At 54.7% G+C, this 9,755-nt stretch overlaps 1 protein-coding gene across 1 annotated transcript; it reads left to right on the top strand.

The window, feature by feature from the left end:
- Nucleotides 1–3,273: 3,273 nt before the first annotated feature.
- On the top strand, nt 3,274–8,859 carry KLHDC8B (kelch domain containing 8B). Its single transcript, XM_017506550.2, has 6 exons — nt 3,274–4,027; nt 4,984–5,493; nt 6,608–6,772; nt 7,112–7,336; nt 7,432–7,533; nt 7,976–8,859. The coding sequence occupies exons 2-6, from the start codon at nt 5,118–5,120 to the stop codon at nt 8,170–8,172; spliced, it is 1,065 nt and encodes a 354-aa protein (XP_017362039.1). The 5' UTR covers nt 3,274–4,027; nt 4,984–5,117; the 3' UTR covers nt 8,173–8,859.
- The last annotated feature ends 896 nt before the right edge of the window (nt 8,860–9,755 follow it).

Below are 9,755 nucleotides of genomic sequence, written 5' to 3'. Positions count from 1 at the left end.
TTCACCATGTTGACCAGGATGGTCTCGATCTCTTGACCTCGTGATCCACCCGCCTCGGCCTCCCAAACTGCTGGGATTACAGGCTTGAGCCACCGTGCCCGGCCCCTGATTAATTCTTACAAGAAAGAAGGAACCAGGTGGAGAAGCGGATCATAAGATTGACATGGAACGTGACCACTGAAGCACAGCATCCCATAGAGACAATTAAGCCCCTGGATGTCTGCGGGCCTACTGGACAGCGTCAGGCCTACCATAAAAGCTTGGAGAAATGGAGTTTTCTCCTAACTCCTCCGAGGAAGGAGACATCTCAGCTATTTTGGATGTCTCCTTCCCTAGCTGGCTAAACAGTGGGCGCTTTTGCTGCTTAGCCAAGGCACCCTCCAGCAGCCCGTATGAGGGTGTGACAGAGGGCTTAAAGCGTCTTGCCTTAGAGTCATTCATTTCACAATGTCGCCCCAGGTTCACACTTCCAACCTGAGAGGCATTAGTAAAAGAATTAAGATCACCTATGAATAACTAATAAATACTAATTTCTAGTTACTTTCTTCTTCATTATTTATATGGAGATAAGCTGAGGCTTTTGGCTCCAGCATCTGCACTTATGGGATCTCCCTTCTACAGTGAGCCATGATTGTGCAAACAGAAACCCCTTCCATGGAGAGTGAGAGCCCATCCTCCAGGGATGGCACCAGTGTGGGCATATCCAGACCCCTCTCTGGTGATGTTCAGCTCAGAAGTTAGGGCAAATGGAGAACCAGGAAGGGTAGATTCATCCTCTGGCTGTGTTGTGTCCCTTCTAGACATGAGAACTGGGGAAATGATAGAGATAGGGCTAAGGATCATGGGGTACCTGGCTCCATTCGGGGGTGGTGGGGGTGAACTTTTTGCCTCCTGGTGCCAAGTATGCCCTAGATGGAATTCTTTGGGAGCACTCATCAGAGTGCAGTCTGACTTGACTTGGACTCTAGTGGATGCTGAGCCTACAGGCATAACTGGGATCAGACAGGATGAGATGGAAAAGAACACAGGGTGATCATAGGATCCAATCATTGCTTTCCATTTGGTAACTTATATGGTTCTTCTTCTTCTTCTTTTTTTTTTGAGACAGAGTCTCACATTGTCTCTCAGGCTGTAGTGCAGTGGTTCAATCTCAGCTCACTGCAATCTCCACCTTCTGGGTTCAAGCAATTCTCCTGCCTCAGCCTCCCAAGTAGCTGGGACTACAAGCATGCACCACCACGTCCAGCTAATTTTTTTTTTTTTTTTTTTTTGTATTTTTAGTAGAGATGGGGTTTCACCATGTTGGCCAGGATGGTCTCGATCTCCTGACCTCATGATCCACCCACCTTAGCCTCCCAAAGTGTTGGGATTACAGGCGTGAGCCACCGCGCCCAGCCTCTTTTTTTTTGAGATGGAGTCTCATTCTGTTGCCCAGGCTGGAGTGCAGTGGCGTGATCTCAGCTCACTGCAACCTCCACCTCCTGGGCTCAAGTGTTTCTCCTACTTCAGCCTCCAGAGTAGCTGGGACTACAGGCACTCACCACCATGCCTGGCTAATTTTTGTATTTTTAGTAGAGGTGGGGTTTCACCATGTTGGCCCGGCTGGTCTCGAGCTCCTGGCCTCAAATGATCCACAACCTTGGTCTCCCAAAGTGCTGGAATTATAGGCATGAGTCATCATGCCTGGCCAATTTTTTGTAATTTTAGTAGAGCCAAGGTTTCACCATGTCAGTCAGGCTGGTCTTGAACTCCTAACCTCAGGTGAACTGCCCTCCTCAGCCTCCCAAAATGCTAGTATTACAGGTGTGAGCCACCCCCTTCCCCAGCCTTATATGGTTCTCCATGGATCCTGGACCCACCTCTATCTGAGCAGAGAGACCTGTTGGAGATCTAGATGTGAATGAAGGCATAGCCTGGAAGGGATTGCCCCAAGAGAAAATATGTGTGCCAGGGAGAAAAGCCAGGGTTGAATCTTGAGGAGCCAATTCCTGGTGATGGAGAAGAAGCAGAGCCTAGAAAAGATTCTGAGAGGCAGGACAAGCAGCAGGAGGAAGTTGAGGTCACAAGGGGCAAAACTTTGACGATGCTAGCAAGATTTAATTAAGGACCAAGGACCACAGGCAGATAAAGTTTTAGCTATATGGTATTTCATGATGACTTTTTCAAGAGCAATTTTGGGGAAGGAGTGGCAGCACACTGAGGTGGCAAGTAACAAGGATATGGAGCTTGTGGGGACAAATGGCTTCAAGAATTTGACTGGAGGGTAGGAAGGGGAGACAAGAGGGCCTTGGGGTGTTGGGAGGTATCTAAAGGCAAGTGGCTTGTAAGTGCTTAATTGCTGGAAAGGAGGAGGAAGGAGCTTGGAAAGGGAACAGCAGCAAATGTGAAGGGGTCTGCAGGGCAGTGTGAGCCTCCTGGAAACCTATCGGCAATCACAAGAGGGTAGCACCAGGGCTCCAAGTGAGGGCACTGAAAAGCAAGTCCAAGGTGAAGTGGGACAAGGAAGGTCGAGGCCTTCAAGTCAGGGTCTGTGCAGTCTGTAACAAGCCTTGGCACCACCATTTCTGTGCAGGCCCTCTGAATCCAACTGACAGCCCCTGAAAGGGGCAAAGGCTCTCTTCCCCGGTCGTGGGGAAGGGTCTACCCGTAGACTTCTGGGAAGGCCAGATACAAGGTAGGCCAGGGAGTTAATAGGTAATGCCCCCAAACAGCTCTCAACTCATGACTAATGGAGATTTGAAAATGAGTACCTCAGCTCCCCTTGCTCTTGGGGGCAGCAATAATGTAAGGCCTATGTTCTACTCTGGCTCCCAGAATTCCCAGCAGGATTTGGTCCCAGTTGCCCACAGTGGTAGCTTGCTTGATGACACTTCCTTTATTGGCTGCTTTCCTTGTCTCCTTGCCACTGCTGGTGTTTCTTGGCCTCACCTCCCATTCTAACTATATGCATGTATATCTTTGTTTCCAGGTCTGCTTTGGGGAAACTAAGACAAGCACTGCCCATGACAGGGGAACAAGGCAGTGAGCAGACACAGACAACTGCAAGGATCTCTTCCCACAGGTACCACTGACCTGTACAAATAGGCCCCCAGCTTGAAGACTCAGCTAACACTCTGAATGCTCAGAAAATAGGCAGGGCCAAGATCTGGGCCTGAGGTAGGTGGGCCTGTCACACCATTTTGCTCTTGCTTGACCCCAGAGTTGGTTAGAGACAAGCCCAGGATCCTAAAGATGGTTAGTTATAATGCGCCTTGGGTCCTGAAGTAGCCCAGGTCTCAGGCCCTATAGGATAAGGCCAGAGTGACCCACTTGGGAGGTCCCCTGGCCTTTGACTCTTCTAGCACATCCTCTGCTCAGTGTGACTCCCTTCAAGAATTCTCCCCACCCAGGTTTGTAGAACGGCCAGTACCTTCTGTTCCTCTACCCCTGCTAGCCTCAGTGTACACTGTAAGACCTATTCCTGCTTTATGCCATGATAAGGGCGACCCAGGCTGTCCCAAGGCAGAGGCCCAGGCCATGCCCTCAGTGGCCTCCAGGGGGCGCCGCCACGAAGCCTGACATTGGGCTCCCGGGAGCTCAGCGGAGGTGGGCTGGCGCCTGCCGCACAAGCCCTCGGGTTCGGCTGGTCTGCTCTACAGTCTGCGTCCCCCAGGGTGGGTCCGGCTCCGAACTGCCCCTTGCCATACACGTGTTGTGTCGCTCACCGCTGCCTCATTTCTACTCCTGCCCGAGGTCGGACGCTAAATCCTGGCAGGCCCAGTGTCCACGTGTCCGTTTGTCTGTCCGTTTGAATGTGGCCATGGGTCGGCGCGCCCCACTCCAGCTGCGGCATGTGCAGGGTTAAGGCGGGAGGAGGTTTCCCTGAGTCGGAGGGGGAGGGGGCGAGGGGCGGACCTGGCCCAGCCCCGCCCCGCGCCGGAGCAGTGCCGGAGCCCCGCCGGAGCCCGATTTCAGCTCCAGCCAGATCCGGCGTCAGCGGAGGCGGAACGGCGGACCCCGTGCCCTGGCAGCTTCGGAGCATCGGCGGGTGAGTCCCGCGGGAACCACGCTCAGGGGAAGTTTGGGGCGCAGGGCGTAGAACCCCAAGCGCACTAGCCCAGACCCGCCCCCCGCATCCTTGAGCTGGAAGTTTGGGGCCAGGAGGCCCTCCTGCCTGGGGTCCAGGAGTGTAGCCCCCAAGAGAAAGGGGTGGCTGGAGAACTTGGGGATCTGCTGCGAGGGAACCCAGAAGTCCAGCTGCCATTCTTGCTGGAAACGCCCTGGACTCGGACCCTGGAGTCCTGTGGTCATGAGATTCCCCCAACGGCCCCCCCACTCCTCTTCTGGACACCAGAGAATCTGGCTTCTGGGGGGTTTGGAATGGGCAAACCCCTGAGGGGAGACCGCCAGAGGAGAGTGTGGAACTGTGGTGTGCAGCCCTCCCCCTAGTCCGAAACACACCTGACTCTGGCCCTTTACTGGTGGGAATGCTTTAAATTAACCCTGTGGAATGGCCCCCAGGATGTTGTAAGGCTACTCTGGAATCTGACCCCTGACAGCAGGCATGGGTACTCCTTAGGCTGCCCAGAGCACTCTGAAAGCCAGTAAGGGGAGGATACAGTAGGACTCCCCTCATGCAGAACTAGTGTGAGGCTTGTTGAGGGGAAAGAAAGGGGTCCAGGATGGAGAGTCCTGTTCTAGTCACCTTACTACTGCCTTCCTAGACCCAGATTTGATCCAGTTGCTGAGTGGTTAGGGTAGTGGGTGGGAAGGAGCCTTCATTCCCCCATGAGAAAGAGGAAAGCTTCCTGGGTACCTGGGGTCTGCCCTCCTTCCCACTCCAGGAGTGCCTCCACAGTGGTGTGCTAGCCAGAGGGGTTGGGTTCTCCCCATGCCTTTCCCACCAGTGATTTTGGGTCAGCTCTACCCTCAGCTACAGGCTGCTTATCTGTTTCCTAAGGGGCTGGTCAGTGGCCCTGACCCCTGTTTTCCCTCTCTCCTCAGGTGGAGGCAAGGTCCCTGGACTGGTCACATACCCCTTGTGGCCCTGGCAGAATCAAGATGAGGCCCTATCATGCCTCCCCAGTGAGGCCTACAGTCTGAGCAGACAGCATGGCCTGCCATTGGCAGTGAACACCATGTCTGCAGGAGGTGGCCGGGCCTTTGTTTGGCAGGTGTTCCCCCCTATGCCCACTTGCCGGGTCTATGGCACAGTGGCACACCAAGATGGGCACCTGCTGGTGTTGGGGGGTTGTGGCCAGGCTGGACTGCCCCTGGACACTGCTGAGACACTGGACATGGCCTCGCACACATGGCTGGCACTGGCACCCCTGCCCACTGCCCGGGCTGGCGCAGCTGCGGTGGTTCTGGGCAAGCAGGTGCTAGTGGTGGGTGGTGTGGATGAGGTCCAGAGCCCGGTAGCTGCTGTGGAGGCCTTCCTGATGGATGAGGGCCGCTGGGAGCGTCGAGCCACCCTCCCTCAAGCAGCCATGGGGGTTGCAACTGTCGAGAGAGGTGAGTGGCCTCCCAAGGAAGGCACTTCAGGTACCCTAACACCTTTTACTATTTGCTTAGTCCCTTGCCCTCAGAGACTGAACAAGAGCTGTAATTTTTACATGGGTGCCCAGGATGTGGCCTTGTCTCCTGTATCCTTTCCAACCTAGCTTTGAGCTAGGCTTTCAGCAGCCTTCTATTAACTGCCTTTTCTGACTAAGGTGGGAGGCAGAGCCCAAGCCGATCCCAGAATGATGGGAGGCCCCAGCCATGTCCCTGCCCCACTCCTCATTTCTAAGAGATGGGGGTGGGATGACCTAATGACTTCCAGGGTTATAAATAGTCTGGGGTGGGGGACAGGAGTAGGGCCTTGGCTCAGAGCCTGGCAAGTGCTTAGACTTCCCCCACTAAACCCTTCCCACACAACAGAGAGCCTGATATGGACAAAGGCCAAGCTGACCTGGGGATGGTTGCCATGGAAGCCCCCAGCTGACTGGCCCATTACCCCAAGGCCCCCAGACATACCCCAGCTGACTCTGAGGGTTTAACAGAGGGCAAGAGGCTACAATAGTGAAAGACTGTGGCAGAGGTGAAAGAGGTGCCATAGTGAAAGAGGTGCCAGCAGGATCCCAGGGCAGAAGGCTTGTAGACAGTACCTTTGCCCAACAGACTCAAACCATTCCTCTCCCAACCCCATCTCTAATTCCAGCTGGTCCCTAAGCCCCCTCCCCAGACTGAGCTCTGTGCTAAGCAGATCCCCATGTTTCCCACCCTGTCTTAAGCCATCTTCCTCCCCCAGGGGAGTCCCCACCATGTGGCCTCCAGGTCTGACCACCAGCCCAGGCCAGCCCTGCTTGGATGCCAGACTCTGTTGCCATAGTGTCTCCAGGGAGACAGAGTCAGATTATAATTAGACCAGCTGCCTCCTGCTCTTTACTCAGAGGGGCCCTGACCAGAGAAGGAATCCCAGCTCCCCCAGCCCCCACACCAAGCAGGTAGTAGAGTGTCTGCTGCTGGGGAGGGATGCCATAAACACATGGGTCTCCAGCCACCCCCAGGCCTGACCAGGACAGCTGTCAGGGTGGGGTGCCCTGGCAGGCTGGGGTGCAGTCTGAACTACTCTTTTTCTATGCAGATGGTATGGTGTATGCTCTGGGGGGAATGGGCCCTGACACGGCCCCCCAGGCCCAGGTACGTGTGTATGAGCCCCGTCGGGATTGCTGGCTTTCGCTACCCTCCATGCCCACACCCTGCTATGGGGCCTCCACCTTCCTGCACGGGAACAAGATCTATGTCCTGGGTAAGGGCCTGGGAGATGTGGGAAAGGGGTTCAGAGTCTAGAAATCCCCATCCTCATAGGTTGGCTGGGATAGAGATTGGGCTCAGTCCAGGATGGCAGAAGAAGAGAAGCTTTGTTGCGTTGATTCATGGCTGCTCTGAGGCTCTGACCCCTGATGGCTCTGATGGAGTTGGAAAACCAAACCCCAATGCCTGAGGGCCTACAGGGTGGATGATCCATGTGCAAGTGTACACACAGCAGGATGTGTGGGAGGCTGGGGCAGGCAGATCAGCACCTAGTGATCGAGGAGCCCACCAAGCCTCCTGGGCTCCTTCCCAGGTACCCCAATTCCATTGACAGGGGGCCGCCAGGGCAAGCTCCCTGTGACTGCTTTTGAAGCCTTTGATCTGGAGACCCGTACCTGGACCCGGCATCCAAGCCTACCCAGCCGTCGGGCCTTTGCTGGATGTGCCATGGCTGAAGGCAGTGTCTTTAGCCTGGGTGGCCTGCAGCAGCCTGGGCCCCATAACTTCTACTCTCGCCCACACTTTGTCAACACTGTGGAGATGTTTGACCTGGAGCATGGTGAGCAGTCGCTGTTGTGGGCCATCCTCTCACTCTGTATGGGATGGAGGGGCATAGTAGGTACATGAATAGAGTTGACCTCCCCTCTCCTGCAGGATCCTGGACCAAGCTGCCCCGCAGCCTGCGCATGAGGGATAAGAGGGCAGACTTTGTGGTTGGCTCCCTTGGGGGGCACATTGTGGCCATTGGGGGCCTTGGTAAGTCTCTGTGGGGCTGGGGAGAGGAGGGAGTTCCAAGACAGGAAAGAGTAGCCCTTAACATGTGTGCCACCTTCTGCCCATCTCCAGGCACTCCAGGGGTCGGGTCAGGGCTTTGTGAACTCTTTCCCCTATCTGCGAAGCAGGCAGGATGTGATCTGCCTGGCCCAGCACTCAGGGTATCCCTCAGTGACGGGGGGCTCTGTCAAGCACCAGCAAGGGTCTACAAGACAGCAGCAGGACAAATGACCACTGTATGCACAGTCAAAAGGGCAAATAGAAACATGAATGAACAAATGAGGAACACAGGCAATGAGGAGCAAGACAATGATAGCTCATCCTGGGATGATACCTACTGGGCTATTTTCTGGACTCAGGGAGAGGAAGGGCCTCGAGTCCCTATAGTATATGCCTCTCACAGCCTTCTCTCTCCTTCTTGTAGGAAACCAGCCATGTCCTCTGGGCTCTGTGGAGAGCTTTAGCCTTGTACGACGGCGCTGGGAGGCATTGCCTGCCATGCCCACTGCCCGCTGTTCCTGCTCTAGTCTGCAGGCTGGGCCCCGGTTGTTTGTTATTGGGGGTGTGGCCCAGGGCCCCAGTCAAGCCGTGGAGGCACTGTGTCTATGTGATGGGGTCTGAAGGCCTGGTGGGATCTGTCCACTGGAGCAGCTCAGTGCCAGAGGCAGCTATTTCTATGGCTCCTTTTGCTGCTGAGGACACTCACTGTGGCTCTGTGGGATGAGAAAGGCATGGGGATGAGGACTTGAGACACTGGCTTGGGGCCTTGGGTTAGGGGAGCCTTCGTCTTTAGTGCAGGCCACACATATGCTTACACATACCTTTATCACCATTCGTTCATGAACCATGCCTAGCTCCATCCTTGCCCTGGGACCTACTAGGCCTTCCATCCAACTGGGAAATGGGGAGAAGGAAAGCTGGCGTCATGCTCTTCAGGATTAGTTCCTATCTGGAGTTGACCAGGCCCACCCCAGTTGCCATTCCTGAAAAATGCCAGGTGCCAGCCTGCCTTTAGGGTCCCGGTAGACCCAGGAGAATTCAGAGAGGGTGGGGGACACAGAGAGAGTAGAAAGGATGTGGGAACTGCCAGAGGGCCAGAGCCCAGGAGTTCAAGCAGAGGAGTGCTGGCTTTGGGCCCTTTACACTGCTGGTTGTATGACCTTGAGCAAGTCACTTCACCTCTCTGTGCCTCAGCATCCTCATCTATAAATGGGGATCTCTGAAACCTTCTTACCCTACCTACCTCACAGGGCTGTTGTGAGGACCCAGGGAGTTTGGATGTGGAAGTAAAAGTGCTGCTAAAACCTAGTGTGTGGACCCTGGTATGAACTCCCTTCTTGCATCCACTGCTTCTGCCTTCCTTTGGGGGTCTCAATGCTCCTAAGAATGAGGGTCCAGAAGAAGCCTCTTGGATCTGGTCTGTGTTCCCAAAGTGATTTGGTGCATTAGTTTCATCTAAGCCTCAGCTTCTTTGGCAACATGTGATGACAGCTCCTCCTTACAGTCCTGGGGATTAGAGAGCACTAGGATAGTAAACAAGGGCTGTCATCACATGTCACCAAAGGATGGCAGCATAGGATGACAAGGGAAGTGCTCAGAAAACACCACAGGGTTAGGAAGACCTCCAGATCCAAGTTACAGTGTCTCCTCAGGATCTCGGCTCACCCTTCTTACAGGGAGGGGTGGTTCATTGGGTTCTGTGGCCCAGGGCAGTCTCCTGTCTCAGCTGTGGGGCAGCCATTTCTTGGACAGGACTGTGTGGCCACCCAACAAACTCCTCAAAGGCAGCTGCCTCCTGAGAAAGCTGCCCACTCTTCCCTCTTCCAGCCTCTGCTGCCTACTAGTAGGGGTCTCTGGGATCTGCTTTCCCCACAGCTACACTGAGTACTTGGCCTGCCTCCCCAGTGAGCCTTTCATTCTAGGGTGAAGCACCTAGGAAGTCAGTGGCCTGCAGTATATTTGCACATTTTCTGGCAAGCTGGCAGAGGAAACCAACACAGAGATGCCTCTGTTTGGGGGAATAGGATATTTCCTAGAGGAGAAAGGTTGTGGGGAAGATAGCCACTCCTCTGCCTTCATAAGGAGCCCTCCCTCAGGGTCATCCCCTCCACCCTACTGCCTGTTCTGTCCTGACTTCAACTTAGGTTGGGGATGGCCCTCTATTCTTCCTCTCTACAGCTGGGTTTGCTGCAAGAACAGAGTAG

The sequence above is a fragment of the Cebus imitator genome, unplaced genomic scaffold (assembly GCF_001604975.1).
Source record: "Cebus imitator isolate Cc_AM_T3 unplaced genomic scaffold, Cebus_imitator-1.0 Scaffold0, whole genome shotgun sequence".
In the NCBI taxonomy this organism is placed as follows: domain Eukaryota; kingdom Metazoa; phylum Chordata; class Mammalia; order Primates; family Cebidae; genus Cebus; species Cebus imitator.
This window is presented reverse-complemented; position numbering and strand designations above follow the sequence as displayed.

Bases quoted from the DNA above. Each gene is read 5' to 3' on its own strand.
- KLHDC8B (XM_017506550.2), top strand. From the start codon at position 5,118: ATGTCTGCAGGAGGTGGCCGGGCCTTTGTTTGGCAGGTGTTCCCCCCT. The intron at 5,494-6,607 runs GTGAGTGGCCTC...TTTTCTATGCAG, and splicing joins GGTTGCAACTGTCGAGAGAG to ATGGTATGGTGTATGCTCTG. The intron at 6,773-7,111 runs GTAAGGGCCTGG...TTCCATTGACAG, and splicing joins GAACAAGATCTATGTCCTGG to GGGGCCGCCAGGGCAAGCTC.